This window comes from Eumetopias jubatus, unplaced genomic scaffold, assembly GCF_037043125.1.
Source record: "Eumetopias jubatus isolate StellerSeaLion01/CBP00866 unplaced genomic scaffold, mEumJub1_p1.0 scaffold_5, whole genome shotgun sequence".
Taxonomy (NCBI): domain Eukaryota; kingdom Metazoa; phylum Chordata; class Mammalia; order Carnivora; family Otariidae; genus Eumetopias; species Eumetopias jubatus.
This window is the reverse complement of record NW_028274811.1, coordinates 54,338,507-54,363,263: the sequence shown is the minus strand read 5'-3', so window position 1 is coordinate 54,363,263 and position 24,757 is coordinate 54,338,507. Positions and strand designations below refer to the sequence as shown.

The window sequence follows — 24,757 nt, the reverse complement described above, 5'->3', positions numbered from 1 at the left end:
AATCGTTTAAAACCAACATTCCACCACAAAGCTAAAAGTTATTTTCTCACTGAAATACCTACTCCCTTTCCCCACAATCTACAATGTTATGGATTTGTCCCACCTGCAGGCAGCTTCTTGTACTCTCTTGTTGCTGTCCAGGATTCGCTTTAGCAATTCTGTCATTAATGGCTTCAGGTACGTATCGGGGGGCTGGCTGACTACCCAGTGTGCATAGCGGCTAAGAGTCCAGCACGTTATGGAACGCACAAGAGCCTTTTTATCAGAGAGGCACTGAATAAGGTGAGGAATGAGCTCAGGCAGGTATGGAATCATGCCTTGCATACAACCTGGAAAAAAAAAAAGTAACAAATCTCTCAGAAAGTGTAAAAATTCATTTAAAACAAAATTATTTCAGTTGAATACTAAACTGATAAACGCAGCCATGAAAAATATTCAGATCAAAAAAATAGAAAACACATTGAGATCATCTCCACTGCAATAAATAGTCTCTAATAATCTGTTCCAAAATTTAAAAAAAGAAATGAAAGCTACTTGCTCCTAGGTCTTCTGGTAGGGTTAGGAAAACTTATTTTACTTCTGCTACACAAATTACGGCTTTCAGAAGTGCCTACAAAATACTCTTGTAAATACAGGCTTACCTCCAAGACACAGTAACCTTTAGGGGGGTTAATGAGGCTCCTACCATGTTTCTTGCACTTACCAATGGAGAAAATTATTTTTCTAGCAAGGGGGATGCTTCTGACATCAGTCTTCTCATTCTGCTCCTTTTATTGTAACAGAAGCATTTATAAAATATCTCGGTGGGGTTAGAAATAAGCCTATGGCTGTTTAATAATAGTTAACTGGTTCAAGGTAAAAACTTATCCTAGGATGGCTTTTTTTTTTTTTAAATTGCATTCTTTTACTGTGAGTGAGGTTGAGCATCTTTTCATGTGTTTAAGGGCTATTTGTCTTTCCATTTTTGTTAGTTATCTGTTCATATCATTTGCTAATGCTATTAGGTATCTCTTTTCCCAGTTCATTCCTTTTATTTTTTAAATTTAAATTCAATTAACATATAATGTACTATTAGTTTCAGAGGTAGAGGTCAGTGATTCATCAGTCTTATATAATACTGGTGCTCATTTTATCACATGCCCTCCTTAATGTCCATCATCCAGTTATCCCATCCCCCAACCCCCTCTCCCCTCCAGCAACCCTGTTTGTTTCCTATGATTAAGAGTCATAGGACTTATGGTTCGCCTCCGTCTCTGATTTTGCTAAGACGGCTTTTGAATTTGAACATCTTTTTTAAGGTTTATATAGATCATAGTGTCATCTATTCCACATCAGCAACACAAAAGCAAAAAGGTGTATGAATTCCAGACTGAATAACAATGCTTATTAGAATAACATTCCTTAAAGTGGTCCATCTGCATTAGGGCCTATTAAGGACTTCACAGTTCAGTTTTGACCTAGACTTACCTTCAGCAATTGCTCCTAAAACCAAGATGCCGGATTCTTTAACAACCCATTCATGATGAAAAAGTAATTCTTTCAAAAGGGGCAAAATGTGTGGCAAAAGCTCATCACGATACACATTTGCAAGAACATCTAGGGCAGCAGCAGAACATTTTCCTGAAGAAATATTTAATTCAAAAATATTAAACTCTATTATCATAACCCTATTATTGTATCTGTTACAACACTTCATTCATACATCTAGAGTTTCAAAGAATTCAATTAAATAGGAGGCAGTCTGTCTCTATCAACAAGAAATATTTTATGACCAAGAATTAGCAAACTAATTATGAAGATACTCTATTCTGTACATGACTGTCACACTAGGATTCTTTTGTCTGTACAGAAAAATCAAAACACTGTTCCACTCAATTTAATGCTTCTAGGATATGATGCCCACTTCTACAAACCTGCAGTAAAATGTATACATTTATTATTTCTACTTAACATTCTTAGTGATAGATCATTCAGAATCAAATACGTAATGACTCAGCAGGAGGTTAGGCAAATAAATCTCACGAAGTCACCAGCACATGAAGCGTTAAGTAAGCCAGAAAACATTCCTTCCAGATAAAGGAACTATTAGCCATGGAACTATGTATCAATTCAGATTTCATTTAATGTAATAATTAAGAAACAAAAATTTTAAACAAAGATATAATCAAGTATAAAAAATTTTTCCCAATGGGATTAGACATACTAAACAGTTGAATACAAATCATTAAACAATATTAAAATCCTTTTTGAAAAAAGGCTGTTCAATTGGCTAGAAGTAACACCTTACTCATCTGTAAGGGTCTTAGTTATACTGTATGGTAGATCCATATAAATGAGTACTATACTACCATGAAAGACAAAGAAATCTTTATGTACTGATACAGAATGAGTTAGTTATATGATAAATGGAAAAGAACCAACAGAATACATTTAATCTCATTTCACTGCTGGGAAGTCAGCCTCTTCTCAAAAAAAAAAAAAAAAAAAAATATATATATATATATACATACACACACACCACACACCACACACACATTTTCCTGCATGTGAACAGAAAAACTTCTGGAAGGATATAAAAATGGGTGGGATGTTAAGAGAAGTAGTTCCCTCCCCCAATTCAATGTACATTACTGATTTGTGAAGTTACCTATATTATAATCTTGCTCCAGCCTAAAAGGAGGGATATACTATGAGGTATAGTAGCCCCCCACTGCATCAGTTTTGCTTTCCATGGTTTCGGTTACCCTCTGTTAAGTGCAGGCTGAAAGCAGATGCTCCTCCTTCTGACGTATCACCAGAAGGTTAACAGTAGCATAACACTGTATCATAATGCCTAGTTCAATCACCCCATCTCATCATGTAGACATTTTATCATTCCATATCATCACAAGAAGGGTGAATGCAGCACAGTAAGAAATTCTGAGAGACCACATCACATAATGGTTATTATGGTATATTGTTATAATTGCTCTACTTTAACATTAATGTTGTTAATATCTATGGTACCTAATTTATACATTAAACTTTATCGGAGGTATGTATGTGTTAGAAAAAACAGTACATACAAGGTTTGGTACTATCTGTGATTTCAGGCACCGACTGGGGGGAGGGGGGTTTAGAACATATACCCCTGTAGATAATAGGGGCTACTACAATCTGAGAGCTGTGAAGACCTTGGGCTCTCTTACTGTTGGAGATCTGGGTTCCAAAATTAAGTGTGCCGTTAGTACTAGCCATGTTAATTAGCCAACCTTGGGTAAGTTTCTCTTTTTGCAGTTTCCTTACCAACCTAAGGCTGTTGTAAAGATTAAATGGGATATGCACATGCCAAGTCTTTGCCCTAGTACTGGGCATACTGGACACTCTAAAGGAACTGTTACAGGAAACTAAACGGGAAAGAGGAATTAACATTATTTAACCAAGTGAATTACATAGTCTGGGCTGATGATTCATATCTTTAACTGGTTCATCAGTTACTAGAAATTTCAACACTCTGAATTGCAGCAGTGGTTCTTAACTAGGGGCAATTTTGTTTCCCAGGGGACAACGGGCAATTTCTGGAGACACTGTTGGTTGTCACAACTGTGTGTGGGGTGGGGTGCTGCTGGTATCTATGAGTAGTCAGGGGCGCTGCTCAACATCCTACAATGTACATGACAGCCACCACAACAAAGAATTATGTGGCAAAATGTCAACAGTGCCAAGGTTGAGAAACCCTGAACTAGAGCAGTGAAGCTTTAAAAATCAGCACACCAACAAGAACAAAACACAGGTCTCAGTCCCTCATCTCACTAGACTGTAGCCCAGAATGCCACTTCAACAGATAGGGATTTGCAGCCAAGGCTAATAACTAACAGATTTTACAACACTTCTTTTGTAAGTTTAAGTATGAAAGAAAAGCAATTTATCCTATTTTACACTGATCCTTGATGATTAACTAACGCATGCAAATTATCATGAAAAGTAAGTTTATGTTAAGAAAACAGGAAAAGCTTGTGGCCAATGTTCCTATTTCATAATGTCAAATAAAACGTATGGCCTTTTGAGAAATGACAATTTGAGGTAAGAAGAAGTCTTTAAGAAATAGAGTATCAGATAAGAACAGGTCCACCAGGAAAACACAAACCAAAACCACAATAAGGTAAGCACATCTACTAGGATAGTTACAATAAAAAGGTGAACAAAAGTTGGCAAGCATATGGAGAAACTGGGACTCTTTAAAGACAGTGCTGGTAAGAAAGTTAAATGGTGGGGCCACTTTGGAGAACAGCCTAGTAGTTTCTCAAAAGGTTAAACAAAGAGTTATCACATGACCAGTAATCCCACTCCTGTACCTGCAAAAGAAGTGAAACATATGTCCACACACAAACTTTACGTAAATGTTCATAGCATCAGCACAACAGCTAAAAGGGAGAAACAAAACGTCCATCAACTGATGAATGGATAAATAACATGTGGTATATCCATATAATCATTATTTTTCCACATTATAAAGAAAGAAAGTATGGACGCATACCAGACCACGACAAACACTGAAAACATGCTAAGTGAAAGATCAGTCATGAAGGACCACATATCGTATGATTCCATTTATAGGCAACATCCAGAATAGGCAAATCCAGAGACAGAATAGAGACTGGTAGGAGTTCTGGGCTGGGGGACTGGAAGAAAATGGGGAGTGACTGCTAGTAAGAACAGGGTTTCTTCTTGGGGTGATGAAAGTGTTCCAAAATTTACTGTGGTGATGGTTGCATAACTGTGAATATATGAAAAACCACTGAATTGTACTCTTTCATGAGGGCATTGTACAATGTACGAACTAGTTCTCAATAAAGTTGCTACCAAGGCAACTTTTCTTTTTGACTTACTTAGATTCCAGTCAGAAATTGTATCATCATCATCAATTTCATCGTCGTCATCATCTTCCTCTTCAATTCCATCTTCATCATGCTGCTGAGCCACTGTCCTTGATCGATGAAAACGTGGCCTTATATCCTGTTCACTATCAGGAATTGTTTCATCTTCTTCAACATCACCCTGTTTTGTTTTGTTTTTTTAAAGAAAAATCTTGATGATATTCAAATATCATTATAAGCTAATATATACGTGAGTAAAAGAATCAGAATATTGAGAGATGATGCCATGTACATGGTTCTGAAGTAACCCCCACACCTCTTTATTAAGAACCACTCCCCTCTGCAGAAAATAATTCTTTGTTGAGGAGAGAAAAAACTATCATATAACACATGTTAGGTTCAGGCCCTTTTAACTGCATTACACTATCTCCCATCAGCTGGAATAATCCAGAGTACCTGAATAAAATTCAGACCATATTTAATATATTTTAAATTAAACTACAAATAACTTGAATCAAAAGGAAATTTATGCTAACTCTACCAGTGTCACCATCTGGTTCCAGTGAAGTTAGAGAGCACATTAGCACCCAAATTCATTGTTGGCTTCTATCTTTGAACACTGCAGCATATAATATATAAGAAGAAACATACTTACACAGGGTCTATTTTAAATAAATATGCTATTAGATTCAAAGACTCTAAAGTCAATAAAAAACAACATTGCCTATTCATCAGAAAACAGTTTCCTTACCTTAAGTAGGATAATATCTATATCTGAGTACTTCATGCCATTCACTAATACAGGAATCAATCTATAAAGAAATAAATTCATGAAACAAAGATCTAAAAATCTCATAAGAATTATTAAGAAGTCTTAATGATTTTACATATACTAGAAATACCAAAGAGACAACCACCACTGCTAATCTGGTCTTGGAGCATATTCTGTGATGTCTGCCCTTCTCAAATGATGAGTATTCCTAATACATATCCCAGGCCCCTTACATACTCACGCATGGGATCTACCGGATGGAATCTTATCAAAAATAAGGTAGACTGTCAATAGTGGTTAGAAAAAAACTAGTAACAAAAAATTTAGTAATTTCTCCCATAAGAATTTATCTTGAACATCCTAAGAAACACTCCCAATTCTTAAAGACGTAGGTTTCTTGATGAAGTAACAAAATTGCAAAAAATCTGAATGTCTGTCATTTAGGGCTTGGTTGAAAATAAATTACAGTAAAGTTAAAAATGAAACAAAAGCGTGTAAAACACATTTAGCATGGTTCCAATGGAGTTAGAACAGTGAGATTACCCATGTAATTACTTGTATAAACAGACTACCTAGGAAGAATATACAAAAGAAACTGGTATTTTTGGAGAGAAATTAAGAACAAATTTCGAATAAGAAAATGCTTAAATCAGGGTATCATATCTAATCTGAAGCATTAAGGTAATCATTAAAACAGAACCAAGATGTCTGTAAACATGGAATCCCAGGTACTGTGGAAAAGTTGGAAAAAAAAATTTACCAAAACACATAAAAGGTCAAAATACTAACTTCAGTTCCTTTTGTAGCTATGAGAATTTTAAGCTTTGACCAGTTTCTTAAGTTTTGATGATTTCCTTTCTCACTGGCCCATGACACAACTTAGAAATCTGAGGATAAAAGGTTTTGAGAAAACTTGAGAAACATTTAAGAAGTCCATAGTTATAGGGGCACCTAGGTGGCTCAGTCAGCTGAGTGTCCGACTCTTGATTTAGGCTCAGGTCATGATCTCAGGGTCAGCAGATAAAGCCCCACCTAGACCTCCAGGCTCAGCACTCAACAGGGAGTCTGCTTGGGATTCTTTCTCTCTGCATCGACCCCCCGCCCCACCGTTGGCATGTTCTCTTTCTCTCTCAAAATAAATGAATAAAATCTAAAAAAAAAAAAGTCCACAGTTCTCTGCTTCTGAATTCTACCTTTAATTGTTCTGAGTGGCTTGGGAAATGTGAACAGCCAAAAGAAATTCATACTCATGACTACCAGCTGTGGGTTTATTAATAAGCACTTTCCTTATAATTTAGTGAGAAAGATATTATGATCTTCATTTTACAGATGAGTCAACTGAGGCTCAGAGAGGTCACATTATTTCCACAAGGTCATTAATTTTAAGTAATGGGAGAGTGAGTCAGAATTCAAAATCAGTTTGGCCTGACTCCAAAAATAATTTTCTTTCCCCACACCAGATATAAGAAACTCTCATCTCTATATTCATGTGTTAGGCCTTTGTAGAGGCCTTACTTCAAAGAGTTAAAGCCTTCAATGTCAATTAAATAAATACGTGCAAAACCAATTTTGAGTACAACTCTACCATCCATGAGGTAAGTTTGTAAACACTTGTTAACTAAAGGAATAGTAACTAGGAAAAAGGAGTGGGATTTAAAATTCCCTAAATAGATATAAAAAATGTGGGACAGCCACACTTTCACGTTGAAAGTCCTTCTAAATTCAAATGCAGATTAATAGTAATTTAACATTATAGCTAAAACACACAACTATATCAAATTTATAATAAATAACACTATTTTACAAGCTACAGGCATTTTGCAGCAGTCAGATCCATTTCAATCACCAACAATTAAATCATTTATCATCTCTGTCAGTAATTTGGGGGAAACAGTGAGGACACATGGCAGGCTATAAAATATTGCAGTTACTATGAGGTGAAGTAAAGAAGTAAAGACAGTGAGACCTGTCTATTCTAAGATGGAAAAAATTATAAAGTTATGGAGAAAGAAGAGAAAGAGAAAGTTCAAAGAGAATATAGCTATTTGATGGAGTGAGGTGCCTGAAGAAAAACATTATGCTATCCAAGACCATCAGCTGAAACACTGGTTAGGTAAAAGACAACTCACATGAAAATCTATCTTTAAGTTTTGGGGTAAGATGAAGGGTCACTTATTTTCCCTATAAAGCAGAAGTGCTGAGAATGAAAGAAGAGAATTCAGAAGAGCAATAATGGTTTGAATAGTTGCTCTAGTGAATGGAAGATAAAAGGTGATCTGGAACAAGAAAAACTAGCAGCATGAAGGGTCCACTTGACACTGAAAACCACAGATTTCTATAGCCATCAGTCCTCCTGGTGGTGGACTTTTCCCAACAGCCTAAGACGCAAAGACAGTTTATTAGTCCAAAGCAGGAGAGATGCAGGGTAGCTGGACATTTATGGTCAACAGAGTTGATTTGTGGATCACTGATGTCTGTGCCAGAGAAAGAAAGAAAGAAAGGATGTGCAGGAAATAAGGGACTGATAAAGATGGGTAAGAAAATGAAGTTGGCAAGTAAGATTCGGGATTAACTGTGACCACGTAGCAACACGGCATGTGTCTAATGAATCTTGTATGGCAGATCATTATTTTTAGGTCTAATTGTAAAGGAGCTTTCTCCTAAAGCCTCATGTAGCCAATGAAAAAAGAGAATTTTTTCCCCTTTCTTTTTAAAAGTTAAGCTCTACGCCCACATGGGGCTTGAACTCATGATCCTTAGATCAAGAGTAGCATGTTCTACCAACTGAGCCAGGGAAGGCGCCCCAATAAAAAGAGAAAATTTTAAAAAAAGCTTTTATTTTTATTTATTTCAGATAGAGCAAGAGCTGTCACAGAGGGACAGGGAGAGGGAGAAGCGGACTCCTCATTGAGCAAAGATCCCAAATGCAGGCTCGATCCCAGGACCCTGCAATCATGACCTGAGCCAAAGGCAGATGATTAACTGAGCCACTCAGGTGCCCGCAAGAAGATTTGAGAGAGAGAATGTGAGTGAGCATGAACGGGGGGAGGGGCAGAAGGAGAGGGAGAAGCGGACTCCCCTGCTGAGCGGGGAGGCTGACAAGGCTCAATTCCAGGGTCCCAGGATCATAACCTGAGCCAAAGGCAGACGCCTAATCGACTGAGCCACCTGGGTGCCCCTGAAAATTTCCACATCTTAATGTTCTTCCATGAGGCTGTATTACTTTATTTTCAAAAAAAGGTTAAGCATTACTTCTTCTAAAAGTAAATGATTTTAATACATGTAATCAAATCATTATGTTGTACACCTAAAACCAATACAATGTTTCATGTCAATTATATCTCAATAAAATTGGAAAGAAATATTTTTAAAATATTTTTAAGATATTTTAAATAATTTAAGATATTTTAAATATTTAAAATATTTAATATTTTATATTACAAGCCTAAAAATAGGCTTGTAATACGCTAACCAAAAATTGAATAGCATCACAACTACTGGAAAATCAGTTCTGGGAAGAAAAAAACCCCATCAGAGTCTAGAGTCAAACTGAAATGATTAAAAAAAAAAAAAAAAAGAACCATGCCATGAATTATCCAAAATTAAGATTATGATTTAGAATAAACCATCTGTAATAAAAAAAAAAAACCAAAAAACTGCTTCCTGAAAAATCTCTTTAGTTACAACCTATGGTTATGGCAAGTAAAAGTAAGTCTGACTTCTTTAGAACTTCATTCCCCGATGGCAGAATGCAACATAAAAATGTAAAAATAAGGAATCACTGTTAAATTTAGGAACAAGGTAGCATTCAAAAGAAAGAACACTTACTTAGGAAGATGCCTTACGAGTACATCTTTGCATATGGGTTGCTCAGCCAAAGTGAGCCAGAATTCACAGGCTTCTAAAGCCACATTTTCATCTTGATCTTGCGTCCTCTGTAGCATGTACTGAAAACAAAGAAGCATTAATATTAGTCAGTTTAAATCACAAAATTAGAATAAACCTAATCCTTTCTCAGCAAGTTAAAGGTCCTCTGCTATCGCCTTGAACTCTACAGTGATTCTCAGCCTCAGCTTTGGATTTTTTAAGAAAAGTTTCCGAGTCAATTCTAAAATGCAGTCAAACTTAAGAACAACTGCTTTAGAATGCTGCCTAATGAAAAGTGTTCCAACTATGTATGGTGTATCTGCTTCCGGATAGGCGTGTTTTCTTTTATGAAACCACTGAAATTTTACTTTTTTAAAATTTTTATTCTTTTAAAGATTTTATTTATTTATTTGACAGAGAAAGACAAAGCAAGAGAGGGAACATAAGCAGGGGGAGTGGGAGAGGGAGAAGCAGGCTCCCCAGTGAGCATGGATCCCAGGACCCTGGGATCATGACCGGAGCTGAAGGCAGACGCTTAACGACTGAGCCACCCAGGCGCCCTGAAACCACTGAGATTTTAAACATGTATTAATAAACAGTTTTCTTAGAAACATCAAAAAAGTCCATTATACCTTTCATTAAAAAATGAAGGATTTTTTTATAACAATTATTCAACCTGTCTCTTGTATGTATTTTCACATATGTAAAGTGATATATACATATTATACAATTACAAAACTTAATTTTTTTATATTTGGAAGTAGGGACGTTTCTTAATGCAACTATAGTCTGTAGTGTCCAACATGCCAAGCCAAATTCACTCTTAATTGTAGGAACATCTGATCTGAAATTCAAAGGCAGTGTCTTCCCCTCTTTAAAAAACCTTCACGTGCAAAAACAAAATATACAATCAAAGGTATGCATATGATTTCCCAGTGTACCTGGGCCTGGAAATGGGGTCAAGTGTTGGATGAAGCCTCTGTACATAGCCTCTTCTAGACTGAAACATCTCACATGGCAAAATGTGGCAGCACAAGAGTTGTGATAGGCCAACCCCTATTACATTCCACACCATGTCCTACTATGCTGAGTATTGCTAAATAACTGTAGCATTTTAAATTAGCACCCCCCCCTCGTGACATGGCCCCAGAAAATGATAAAATATCTTTAACTTTCTGGTTAGCTCCAACTTTCACTAAACCTGCAACCTACTCGACCTGATTCTTCTAAGCACTTCAGAGAGAACAGGTTCATCAGATAAAATGTCACTTATTCCCATCTAATGCTGCTACATATCTTTACAACTATATTTTCCTTATGTTTTAGAAAAGAAGTTGCTATACACTGTAGATGCTAGCCTTTTGCTAATAGGTCTTAGACCCCCATCCTTTAAAAAAAGATCTTCCCTCTCCACACCATATAAATCTCTGGAGGTGAAAAGGAGAATCTAAATAATGTATTATTTAATACACTTGGAAAGCTCTATATACTACTCACGTACTATGATCCAGTAATATGAAAATTAGGTGGTACAGTCTGCAGCTAGCAGGACTGAGTATTGCCCAAACAAGTTATTTTGTTCTTCTAATAATTCTATCTTGTTACTATGTATTACTTCCTTTAAATATGGTTAACCAATGATCAACGTACTCAGAATTTCCTAGTAAAATTATTTTAATTGCATAGGGATTTGAAAGAGTTTTAAAATCTAAATGGTTTGCTCGAACTAACTATACAATTACGTATTTTCTACTCCGAAATTTCACTTCTACCATAAATCGTTAAGTGGATCAGATCAGCTTTACCAATAATGGGTGGAAAACAAACACTTATAATTCCAAACTGCAATGACACAAGAATGTTCCACTTAACCTACCACAGTTCTAGTTATCATTTAGCCTAACACATATCTAGTGAACACAAATAATTTAAATATTTTAGTTATTCGTATTAAAAGCTAGCTATTCCTTTAAATAACTTTCCCCCTCTATAAACACCTTAAATCTCACGAAAGAAAAGTCACCATAAAGAGAACTTATAATTTTAAGATAAACATGAACTGTTTTTCATAGTTCACTGCCAACAATGTGTTATACAAATTTAACATTATACATTTTGTTCCCAAGATCTTTCTTGGGCGAAAAAGGAGGAGAGCGCTTTTAAGTCACCCGTGTTACCTCAACTATGTTATGCATGTGAGGAAGCAGGCGATCCATTCGAACTTCAAGCAACATCACAAGTGCCCGGCACACATTTTTCCGTACCTCTGGTTCTTCATCACCAGCCAATGCAAAGAGGTTCTATTGCATGAGAAACATTTTTTTCTAGTTAAGCATTCCAATATATTGGAAAGGTTTATACATAATAACCAGTCATCTGTAAATTAGTAACATTTAAAGAAACCCTAAGAAGATAAGGTACAAATAAAGACTGAATTGAATAACAGGCCTGCAATATTAGGCCATGAATAATTAATTAAATATAGGATGACAAATGCCAAAAAGTATGATTTTGATAAATAATCTAAAGCCATTCTTTTGGCTCAGGTCATCCATCTCATGGGTGTGAGATCGAGCCCCACGTTGGGCTCTGCACTCAGCAGTGAGTCTGTCTGAGTCTCTCCCCACCGCGCCTCCCAACCCAGGCTCACTCTCTAAAAATAAATAAATCTTAAAAAAAAAAATAGCTGGAGAGGAAAAGACTATTTAAGTCTCATTTAACGAACACTGAAAATAAAAGTGAAGTGCTTAAGGAACTTTAACAACTTGAACTTTAACAACTTTAACAAGCTGTTATTAAGTGATAGTAGTTCTGAAAAAGAATTCTATTGCTTTGAGCTCATGGCCAGAAAAATATGCTGGACTTTTTGCTTTTACCAAAAAGGTAAAAGGGCCTTTAGAAATGCTTCCAGAGATTTAATTGTCAAATTTCCCCCAACACCTCTAATTCTACAATGGAAACCAATGGGAAATGAAGCACCAGCCTTTTATTAGTCTGTGCCTTCAGATTCTTAATAAAGAGTAAGTTTAAGGTTAATCTTAAGTTTAAGATTATTCAGACTCAAATGTTTTGTTTCAACTACTGCAAATGAACTGGGAGACTCAATTTACATTTGGAATTTGAATAGTATATTAAAATAAAAAATTTCTAGTTAAGATATTGAACACCCACAAACCATAATCGAGGTTTGTACCATAAGTAAAAAAATCAGTTTAATAGAGGAAAAATGCTTTTATTTTCAGTTAACAAAAATCACCAAGTCTACACTGTATCCAATTTTAATACTATGAGAAATAATTTGACATTTTCTAACTTTCCCAAAAGCAAAAGGGGGAGGGGGAGAGACAAATCTTACCTCAATAAAAGAATCAATGTGCAACATCAGAGCTTGAGTCCTACTGATGATAAACTGATTGACACATGCAACAGCATGAGACCTAGAAATAAAATTTAAAATTTAACACATACTCACTACAGCTTTTTTCTATTTACAGAAGACTGACAAGAACTTAACTATTCCTCCATAAAATAATTATGGTGTATGTATAACCATACTGTATGTGTTTATACATACCTATATATGTATAAACACATACACACCCTGAAAAGCATGAGTTAAATTTCTTTGTATATTTAACACAGAATATAAGTGATATTACGTCAAAAACACAGGTTCCAGAGCATTAAGTTAGTACTTCTCTTCAAGTGTAAAGTGTTGAAAAGGACATGTGCACATTTTTAATAGTGTATACCTCTGAAGAGTGGGAAGGTGGACAGAGGCATAATGGAAATCTGTTCTGTATACCTACAGATTTTAAAATAATGGCTATTTATTCCTTTTAAAACTAAAAATGAGGAAAAGTCTATAGTCTTTGTGTTCAGACATAGCCAATTCAACTCCACAGCAATTCCTAATGGCACTACCTTTAAAGCCAATCACTTCTTTCCCAGTCCAAACCATAATTTCCTATCAGGATTACTCCAACAGGCTCTAACTGGTTTTCTGACTTCCACTATACCAAACCCCACTACAACCTTTTAGACACAGATGAGTAACATCACATTATACCCTTGTACAGACTGCTCCAAAAACACAATCTACTTTTCCTACAAAAGATCAAGTGGTAAATATTATAAGACCTCTGCAGCAGCTTCATTCCCCATCCCCCAAACACAGCCTTTTGAAGTATAAAATCATTCTTAGCTCATGTTATGGGCTGAATTTGACCCCATGGCTCACAGTTTGCTGACTACCGGCCTAGACATTCCACTACAGTGTGGTTACTCCTACTTTCCTAACTTCATTTCTTACCGTGCTACAAAGTTTTCTTCTTTTGTCACTGTAAAAGGCTTGTCCCTAACTCCAGGACCTTTATACTTTCTGTTCCCTGTCTTACATGTCCTTCTCCCTGACCTTTCAAAGATTTGCTACTTTACTTTGTGCAGGGTCTCTGCACAAATGTTACCTTTACAAAAAACCTTCTATATATGATACCTGTGAATTACTGTCTAACCCCTTATTCTCATTATTTTTCCACAGCACTCATCATGAAATTATTTCGTTTGTCCTGTCTCCCTCTTCTGATAACCCAAGAGAAAAAGACAAAAGAAAAAGGTACTACAAACAGCCAATAAACCTATGACAAGATGTTCAACATGACTAATGACAGAGAGGTAAACCATCAAATTCATAATGAAACACAATTTTTTATCTATTTGACTGGCAAAAATTAAAATACATGACAATACTAAATGCTGTGTACCCAGAGAATCTTATGCTTTGTTAATAGAGTATAAATTGATGCAACTACCCCGGAAAACTTTGGTGTTCTTTCCTTGTTATTTGCCTCACGTCCCAGAAATTCCCCCCCCAAAGATTTTGTCTTTCTAGAGAAACTCTTGCAAATAGACAAACGGAGACAAGCAAATAAATGTTTTCAGCTGCACTAACCACAACAGCAAATACCTGGAAGCCACCCAAAAGCTGGCGGGGGCGGGGGGGGGGGGGAGGAACATGAATAAACTGTGTAATCACAATGCCAAGTACTATACAATAGCCAAAACAAATGAGCTATAATGACAAAATATGGATGAATCTTAGCAACATATTAAATTTAAAAAGCTGCCAAAGATTAAATTCATGAAATACTTTTTATAAAGTTAAAAGCAAAGACATACACACACAGACATGCATTTTACATATATATGCAATACATTTATTTTTTAGGGGCACTTGGGTGGCTCAGTTGGTTAAGCATCTGCTTTCGCCTCAGGTGATGATCCCAGAGTCCTGGGATGGAGCCCCACGTTGGGCGCCCTGCTCAGGAGGGAGCCTGCTTCTCCCTCTGCCTGCCGCTCCCCCGGCTTGTGCTCCTTCTCTCTCTGACAAATAAATAAAATCTTTAAAAAAAAATTATTTTTTAACAGTGCAAGAGAAGGAAAAGTTGGGATTAAATGTGGGTTGTCATCAAGACCTTAGCTTTTGTTTTAGGTGGTAGATTTGAGTGATTATTAAAAATAATAAGTAACTGAAGACAAAATGGGGGGCGCCTGGGTGGCTCAGATGGTTAAGCATCTGCCTTCGGCTCAAGTCATGATCTCAGGGTCCTGGGATCGAGCCCCGCATCGGGCTCCGTGCTTGGCAGGGAGCCTGCTTCTCCCTCTCCCTCTACTGTTTCCCCTGCTTGTGCACTCTCGCTCTGTCAAATAAACAAATAAAATCTTAATAAATAAATAAAGACGAAATGGAAGTGGGCCATGATGAGAACGTCATGAGCTAAAAATCATAACCCAACTTTGTGTACCTCTGGTAGGATTTAAAAAATAAAATGGCTCTAATTTTTCAATTGCTTAGTCATGCGATGGATAAAACTACATTCCTTTGCCTCATTCTATATTCTCCAAGTTCAACAGGTATTGAGATGGAAAAACATTTCTAAGAGTACATAGGAAATTATCAGTTAAGCTGTATAAATAAGTTATTAAATAAAAATGTAGAATAAAATCCTATAAAGATGGAGTTTAGTGTACTGCTAAAATATATAGCAGATACATTTATCCAAATATACATTAAAATGGAGAAAAATGTTTAATGGTACGTAGAACAGATTCTCAAATGGGTAATAATGAACATTCACTGAATGGACATTTCTGTATTACTAAACTCTACCTAGTTAAGTTTAAACAAATGACCAGCTACAAAAATGTATTAAAATTACAAAAAACTTTTATGTCTAGCAATGGACATAATTGCCAGGAATATGTTTTTTGGATTTTTCTGTTTTTCTTTTACTTGCTAAGAATTGGACACAAAAAATTGAGTTTCTGAGAAGTAACAGGCAAATTACCACAATTTCTTTCATCACCTTAGTTCAAAGATTAAAAGACAACTTCCTAGGGAACATGAACTCTATCTCGTTAACTATTTAGGGATGAGTAGCATTTTATTTTGAAAATGTTACTACTTATTTGCATGACACTACCCTAAATGAGCATCTATTAAAAGTTTCCTCTCTGAGAACAACACTGCATTAAGTACCACTTAAGATGAAAAGTAAAACTAATCGAGATAAAAGAAAAAGAACTAAATACAGAATTTAAGCAAGAAAAAGATGCCTGATTACCCTCTGGTCACACTGTTTAAACCATAATCCTCTGAATACAGCTTGGAATCTTGGAGTAAGCTCTAAAGGACATCTAAACTAACAGTTATAGCATATGCATTAAAGTTCATGCTGTTGGATGGATATCCTTAAATAACCACATCTAGGATACTGCATAATTTCTACTTTAAATAGTAATATGGTTTTTGATCATTCTACATAAAAACACGAAGCACTGACAACTGGAAACAACAAAAAATCAAAGCAACTAACAATCAGAACAGCAATGACTTTTCCACAGTAACAATAAACAAAAGACAAGTTAGATTAAAACATGTAATTGGAGAAGAGGGAAAAAAAAAGTACAGCAGTTTGGCGGAACTTCTGGTGTAGTTACAGACAGGAATCTTACACACTTAAATAGTGTGAAAGCATCATGATAATTATAGCTTGATAGGACAACAGAAGATAAATTAGTCAAAAGTTAATTTAATATTTAAATATAGTATTTCAACAACTATATGCTAGGCACTGTTCAAGAAACTAGGGATATACGGGAAAACAAAGCAAGCCAAGGTTAACTTCTGGCCAAGCAGGCCTACTGATTTCAAAGTGTACTCATAAAACCTTCCACCTTCATGCTCAAAACGTTTTTAATCAGATGCAAAACTCTTAATCTAAAATTACTAAATAATCCAGATGTCATATTGGCGGAATTTTTACCACACACCTGCAAATGAAGGTACATGTAACTTGGCAAGATCCATAAATTAAAACACAAACAACCCCAAAACACAATGAATTTCAGCCTTACACAAAGTACCTTAAAAGCATGCCTGTTAATCACTACAAATGTAATTAGCCATACAGAAGTTAAAGAACTATCCTGTTCAATTACAATTTCATCAGAAAAAGTTAACAGTTCATGGGTTTTGCTATTAAAAGGAGTAAATTTCAACTACTGAAGTTCACCTTTGTGGAACATCAGTATCTTTTGCCAATCACAAAAATATTAGGTGATGCAAAATAAGAGAGTGTTCAGGCTTAGAGTTCATGAATTAATTTAATATTGGCTACACAGATACCTTATTTTTGGACTACTGTGCTTGAAGAACTGTAAAAATTTGGGGATCATGATGTTAAGAGGACGATCTAACACATCACTATCTAAAATCTCAGCAGAATCTTCACAGATCTTCTGAAGGGCGCCAAATGCTCCCTGTGAAAGACATTTATATTATTAGAATTAATTAAAAATGAAGCCATTTTAAAAGCAAACTGAGGAATATTGACTAATTTGTAATTTGTATGCATTAATGTTCTCAGCCCACATAAAATACTGCCTCGTAAAATCCACAAGTTTAGTCATCAATTTTAAGAGAGAAATCACCATGCCACTAAGTTATCTAAAATCTCAGTCCAAATATAATGGTGCGTTATTTAATAACTTAAAATTAGAGGATATTCTGGTTGGCAGAGACTGCAATAAAAAGCTAACTTCTAAATATTCTTGTTAATTTTAAGTCAGAAAAAAGTCTTAACATCATTTAAAAATTATGTATATGTAAACCATTCACTGGATAATGACAAATTCGGTTAAAAGGGCAGAAAATTCAAACTAGCAACTATTTCCCTATACATTTTTACACCAAAGGAGCCAACCTAGAGCTCCTACACACAATAACCTGCTAATTACCTCAAACATCTAATTTACTGCTTGTAATTCCATCAGCAGCAGAAACCTGGTGCCTATTTCCATGGTGCAGTTAATTGAAGAATACTTTCTCTTTAAAATGTGACTTATATAGAAGCTCCATAATTCCATGATTACTGCAGTTTTAATTTTTTATTTTTGGTAAGTGCTTGTTTTAAAATTCTGATCTCCTGGGGCACCTGGGTGGCTCAGTCATTGGGTGTCTGCCTTCAGCTTGGGTCATGATCCCGGGGTCCTGGGATAGAGCCCCGCATTGGGCTCCCTGCTCAGCAGGAAGCCTGCTTCTCCCTCACCCACTCCCCCTGCTTGTGTTCCTGCTCTTGCTGTCAAATAAATAAAATCTTAAAAAAAAAAATTCTGATCTCCTTTCATATTATTACCACTATACCAAAGCACAATTTAAATTTTAATCAACTCTTACTCAATGTTTGAGTACTAGTATTATTTTAATTTTTCTGTAATCTTAATGTATTTCTAAGGTGTTATTAGAAAATGTATATATGAGAAAGATTTTTTTTTTTCAGGGAGGGAGAAGCGTAACTTTAAAGACCCCTTTGCTCACTCCCTCTCTCCAGTCCAACCTTTCCCTCTTTCAGATCTGGCAACAAACTGCCTTTTTTGTTAGGTTATTCCTTTAAAGAGGCAAAATACCTAAAATGGTTTCCACTCAAAACAGATGTCTACACAAACTGATAAAGTACTGATAAATAGTGAGAAATCCATAGACTCCCTTTCCCACATGGAAAGCTTGCTACTGATCAGTGGCAAACAGGACATAATTACTACATGATTAAAGCTAGATTACATATACTTCAGCCATGTCACAAAATAAGAGGCACAGAAACAATTTAGAGAAGGCAAAAAAGTGCTCATGGTTGGTAAATTTAAGCCTATCTTCGAAAAATACCACATTAATGGATTAACTGATTATACTTCCTTGTAGTAATTATAGTAAAGAGGCTTTATAACTTAACAGTCCTTATAGAAACTGTAAGATAAATATTTGGTCACTAATGTAAAATAAGAGGGTAACTTGAAGATTTCAAGTTTTTGAAGTTGTATGTCTCAGAGAAGTTATTTTTTCCAAAAGTTACAAATCCACAACATGACAAGAAAAAGAGAAGAAAATGTAAGAAGCAAATTTCTTTACTTCACAAGTGTTGTAATCTTCAGAATCCAATAGGCTACAGAGTTTCGGTAGGAGGTCAGGCCAATTCTGCAATTCTCCTTTGGAGGCTATGGTTGTAATCAAAATACCTTAAAAGAAAACACATATATTTAGGAAGTCTGACTGCATTATGTTAGATATTGCCACGTGAATGCACGCATGCACACACATTCATTTAAATGGCCCACATCAGCCCAAGACCTCCAAACTACATAAATAGTAACATTCACCAAGGACCCCCTTTTCACCACATCTGTAGAAAAACCACAGCATAAGTTGGAGGTTTTTAATCTTGTTTTCCAACACTTTACCCTCTTTTGTACTTTTAACAATTATTTGTACAAAAAGTCTATACAACTTGCACTTTTCCAACAACAAGAATAGTTGACTCATTAAAATTATAGCTGACCCTTGAACAATGTGGGGGGCATGAGTGCTGGCCCCCTAGTCGAAAATCGACATGTAACTGCTTACTCCTCAAAACTTAATAGCCTATTGCTAACTGGAAGCCTCAATGGTAGTTGATTAACAAATTTTGTGTATGACATTATTTTATATGGTTTTTACAATAAAGCTAGAGAAAAGAAAATGTTATTAAAATCATAATGCAAATACATTTATTGTACCTACTGAAAAATCAATTCCACACATAAGCAGACCCACGCAGTTCAAATCTGTATTGTTCAAGGGTCAAATGTGTTCCTCCTTCACAGAAATTGTACAATATATAGACAAAGACAATATACCAAAACATGAGCAGTGCTTATCACTGGGTGATGAGTATGAGTCTGTTAGTTTTTCACAAAAATACATAAAGCAAAAATCAGCTCTTTGATCTAAGCTAAGATGGATCACAGCCATGGACCATGGTAGGGAGAATGAAAGTAGATGAGCCATCAATGGGTAATAATCCATGTGTGCAACAATCCCTCTGGTATGGAAAGACCCACACGCTCCTCCACCAGTTTTCACCACTACAGGATCAAGGATGAATCACTGGCAAGGTGATCTTGGATTTTGGAGGCTGAGAGTCACATGCTCACTGATCACGTCACTCTGACTGGATTGTTTCAACGTGTTGTGTAGTTTAGTTGTGACAGTGAATGAATGTGCAAATATACAAATACATAACAAAAGTTTTGTGTTAATGTTTCCCTCTGCCTTAACAATTTAACATGAATAATATTCTTCGTTTGATGATTATAGACCTTTTAGTACCATAATTAAGGTCTGTATAAACTCTGACAGTGGGCAAATTACATGTACTCTAAACTTCAAAACGCTAATTTGTAAAAGTGAAAAAAAAAAGTGTTCTCTTGTTATTATGAGAATTCAGTGACATATGCAAACAAAATCCCTGCCTGGCATACAATAATCAATGATTACTACTAAACAGCAAATTCTATTTGTTTGGGTATATAAATTGTCTTTACGGTTTTGAGAAGGTTGCTCCCAGTGGCAAAAAGAGCTAAAAAACGTAAAGTTGTTGCCCAATATGCACTCTGCACTAAAAACAAAACAAAACCAAACCTAAATTATATGGTAAGAGTCAATGGATTGATAGCATTTTTAAGATATAACCCTTAAAAGTCTTCCAGTAAGATCAAAAAGCATCAAGGCTGCTCCTTCTTGCCAATTATTCTTTCATAAAGTTAAAATTTGTAAGAATTGAGGGTGAAAGAAAGCTCTGGATCTGCCTAAAGAAAACTAAACATATCTTAAAACAAGCAGTAACAAAAATTAAATGCCAAGCTACAACTTGGCACCAACAGACAGCTGACATTCATTACTTGTGCTAGAAGAGCATTAGAGAATGCTGATCGACCAACAAATTCAAATTTAACTGGACCGTATAATTTCATCCACTCCCCCAAAAATCTTTTCCCCATATTATATAAACACACATAAAGGATAGTCACTAAAATAATAAAATTACAAACCAACCATATACTTTTTTTTAAAAAAGATTTTATTTATTTATTTGACAGAGAAAGACACAGCGAGAGAGGGAACACCAGCAGGGGGAGTGGGAAAGGGAGAAGCAGGCTTCCCTCGGAGTAGGGAGCCCAAGGCAGGGCTTGATCCCAGGACCCTGTGATCATGAGCTGAGCCGAGCTGAAGGCAGATGCTTAACAACTGAGCCACCCAGGCGCCCCCCAACCATACACTCTTTAACAAGAGAAACAATTTTACATTTGTCTAATGGATTACCACATAGTCAACGAAATGTGGTCTTTTCAAATAAACTTCCTTGGCAAGATTCCTAATATGTACTGTTAAGATTAAAAATATTTGAGAAGTCTGGCATACCCTCACCATTCTTTTTTACCAGTGTCAAGAGTTGGCAAAACATTAGGAAGGTATATGAGGGTCCATTAGAACAAATTAGGAATTCCCTTTTCTCAAATCACAAATGCCCTCCATCCCATTTAAAATCAGTGTTAATAATGACAGTATTTAAGACATGTATATTTTGAGAGATGTCAGAGAGCCTTTGCTTTTTAAGTAAAAGATGAACTGGGTACTTTTCAAACCCACCATGAGACAAAAAATACAAAAGTAAAGAACTTTCAATGAAAATGATTTAATCATTATGAAGGTTCTTAACTGACCTCCATTCAACCAACCTGCCAGATTAACAGAAGCTTTCCAGGTCCTTGTAAAAATTTAGCTGCTTAAAGCCCACGGCATACTGAATACTGCCCGTTAGTAGGCCACTCTTGAGTCCTCCTATTTCTGCTTCCATGAATGCTATTACCAAAAGTCGGTGTGTTTACTCCCAAACCTATTTATACCAGCTATTATAATTAAACATTTTAATTCAATATTACATAAACTGATAGTTCTTTTACTCAAGCTGGACACTCTGGAAAGACTCAAAAATTGCTGTAATTAGATACAGACAAGGCAAATATTAAAAACAAGGGTAGACCTAGTAAATAGTAAAACCTAAGGTCCTATTCTTAAGTTGTTTTACGAAGTTTTATTTCCATGTAAAGAAAGTGAAGCTGGAAATTATATCTCATGTATTACACAAGGAAGTCAGATAATAAGGAACTCAAATAAAAGGCAGCAGTCCTAAATTAATATCATCTGTTAATGTCCCACTTCAAGGAACTTTGATTAAGCAACTACCAGTTGCTCTGGTCTCACTACTTGAAGGATTTTACTATAATAATGAACATTATTTCCAAACCATTTCAAAAGTGGCAATGAAAAACTCCCTTCCCCCCTCACAATTCAACATGAAGCAGATGACAAAAATTCCTATAATAGTCTATCATCTCAAAAAACAACCCAGTTACAAACCGGATAAGCAAACTACCATAAAAATATAACTTACCTACAGTGGCTCTAATCAAAGGAGAGGAGTCACCAATATTGTTTAAACATTCACTCTTAATAAAGTCTGTCACACCATTTGGGAAGTTCTGAAAATGTGCTTTCACGTTATTCTTCAAAATGAGACCACTCAATGATCTTGTGGGTTCATCTGTAATAAAACAGTATTATTGACTTTTAAAGTAGTTTTCATTTCAAAATACATAAAAGCAGTAACTTTTAAAATACTTATAGTCAAAACTTGATTGCAACATTCCAGTAATTTTGCTATAACCAGGGGAAAAAAAGGTATCATAAATGATTATCGAAAGATTAGCTCCATGATTTGTAGTTCAGAGTTTCTCAACCTTGGCATTATTGACATTTTGGGTCAGATAATTCTTTGTTGGGTGTCGTCCTGTGCATCCTATGATGTTTAGTAGTATCACTGGCCACAGATGCCAGTATCACCCTTCCCAAATTGTGACAACAAAAATGCTTCCAGATAATGTCTGGATTGCTGAAGGGGTGGGAGGGGTGGGATGGGTGGGGTAAACTGCACCTGGTTGAGAACCACTGACTTAGTTTAAGAGTTAATTTAGTTTATATATGGCCACTGTACTCAAGCTTTATTGGAACCTGATATAAACATCAAATTACAGATCTGAAAGTATTAGTGACTAAAAATATCCTATTAAAAAATTAAGTGGACAAAGAATATATGGGATCACCTTCACATACAAATAACTGACGTTCATTTATATCATGTTTCTCACTTGACTCTGAGCTAAAAAAAAAAAAAAAAGGATAAAACAGTTTTAAAATTTCCATAAGTTAAAAATAGAATTTACATGAAAAAATTTAGTCCTTAGATGGGTGCTAACAAATTTTTAAGAAATTTAATACTAGTAGAATGTAACTGATGCTTTACCAATTGACATCACCACCAGTATTAGCAAGTTATTATCTTCTTAATGCTTATTAGGTACTAAACACTGCTAAGTGCATTCCAAATAGTGTGCTTTTAATCCTCACCACCTCGTGAGACAGGAGTTATTACCCCCACCGCACAAATGAAGAAACTGAGGGCTGTGCCAAAGTCACACAAAGCTATTAAGTGGGGAAGCCAAAATATGAACTTCAGGAGTCTGGCTCAAGCCTAGACTCTGATGCATGCTACAGTATCACCCTCCTCACAAGACTGGAGGACATGAAGAGCTGGTGTAGCGAACAGAATACGCTATTACAGGACTACTGTTTTACAAACGCTATTAAAAAATAGAATACTCTGAGCTTATTCTAGGTTGCAGTATGCTCCCATAGTCTGATTGGCACTGAGATATTCTAGGGTGACACATACTGAGGGGCAAAAGGAGAGCAAAGTTTCTTTGCAAATAAACCCCATTCAGGCCATCACAACAATATACTCTAAAACCTTTTATGTCACCGTTTAAAAAACTTCTTTCTGGATTCAATTACAACCCATTCCAATGAATAAATTAAAATGAAACAAAAACAGTTCTAAATTCTCTGGCAAGTTTAGAACTGCCATAAAATAAATGAATATCTAGATATTTAACTTCTTCAAGCAATAATCCTTTTGTCTAAGTTAGCCTTTAATAATTCAGTCATATAATTTTATCTTAAATGGCACGTATTTGTTTGTAAGTCACTACTGTTTTTACAATAAATGCTATAACATAGTCTTAATAAGTCACAATACAAAGCAGAAATGGTTTAAAATTAAAAAGTATTTTATATTAAAATATTTACTTTAGTTAAGGTAAAACATATCCTGTCCTAAATCCAAAAAGCCACCAATCAACCATTTACTTTTTTAAAAAAAGGTAAGCCTTTACTCTATTGGACCTCGATTTGCTGTTAGATGGGCTTATCTCTGAGGTCTCTTCCAGATCTAAAATTTTACTCCATGTAAAAATTCCGTGTAAACAAATTCACAAGAGAATGGTGAACAGATTACTAAATAAGCATTTTGTGTGTCCTCTGAAATAAATGTTAAAAAAAAAAGTCATTTATGTTCCTTCACTAATATGATGACCCCAATGCCAATTTTCTTTTAAATAGAAAACTAGACGTTGTAAACTTGTGTCCCAAATAAGACACAAGAAGAAATATTAACTGTTACACAAATGTTTAGCTCTATGTCCTTTGAGAAATGGTGACTAATGAATTGGAGGTAGTTACACACAACCTCTCTTGCTATTTGAATTCTATGTCTGCTTTTAAAAATACTTATTCAAAAAAATAAAAAAATAAATAAAAATACTTTATTCTTACATCCCCAAAAAGCTTCAAGAAAGTATAATATCCTAACAATCTTTAATATTTGGAATTTAGGATGTGCACACTGACATGAAAGAGTAGATGGCTTGGTGAAAAATAAATTTAAAAAAAAATTTTTTTTTTAAAGATTTATTTATTTGAGAGAGCGAGAAT

At 35.4% G+C, this 24,757-nt stretch overlaps 1 protein-coding gene across 3 annotated transcripts in view; it reads right to left on the bottom strand.

Moving 5' to 3' along the window:
- TNPO1 (transportin 1) overlaps positions 1-24,757 on the bottom strand; it is an 86,954-nt gene that overhangs the window by 23,880 nt on the left and 38,317 nt on the right. For all 3 annotated transcript variants that reach the window (XM_028089614.2, XM_028089615.2, XM_028089616.2), the window contains exons 4-13: positions 22,323-22,472; positions 18,962-19,068; positions 17,183-17,316; positions 12,851-12,932; positions 11,673-11,795; positions 9,457-9,575; positions 5,608-5,668; positions 4,869-5,037; positions 1,468-1,620; positions 104-329 (exon numbers count right to left, since the gene is read on the bottom strand). In XM_028089614.2, the coding sequence (XP_027945415.1) occupies positions 104-329; positions 1,468-1,620; positions 4,869-5,037; positions 5,608-5,668; positions 9,457-9,575; positions 11,673-11,795; positions 12,851-12,932; positions 17,183-17,316; positions 18,962-19,068; positions 22,323-22,472 (1,324 nt within the window). The remainder of the gene's footprint in view (positions 1-103; positions 330-1,467; positions 1,621-4,868; positions 5,038-5,607; positions 5,669-9,456; positions 9,576-11,672; positions 11,796-12,850; positions 12,933-17,182; positions 17,317-18,961; positions 19,069-22,322; positions 22,473-24,757) is intronic.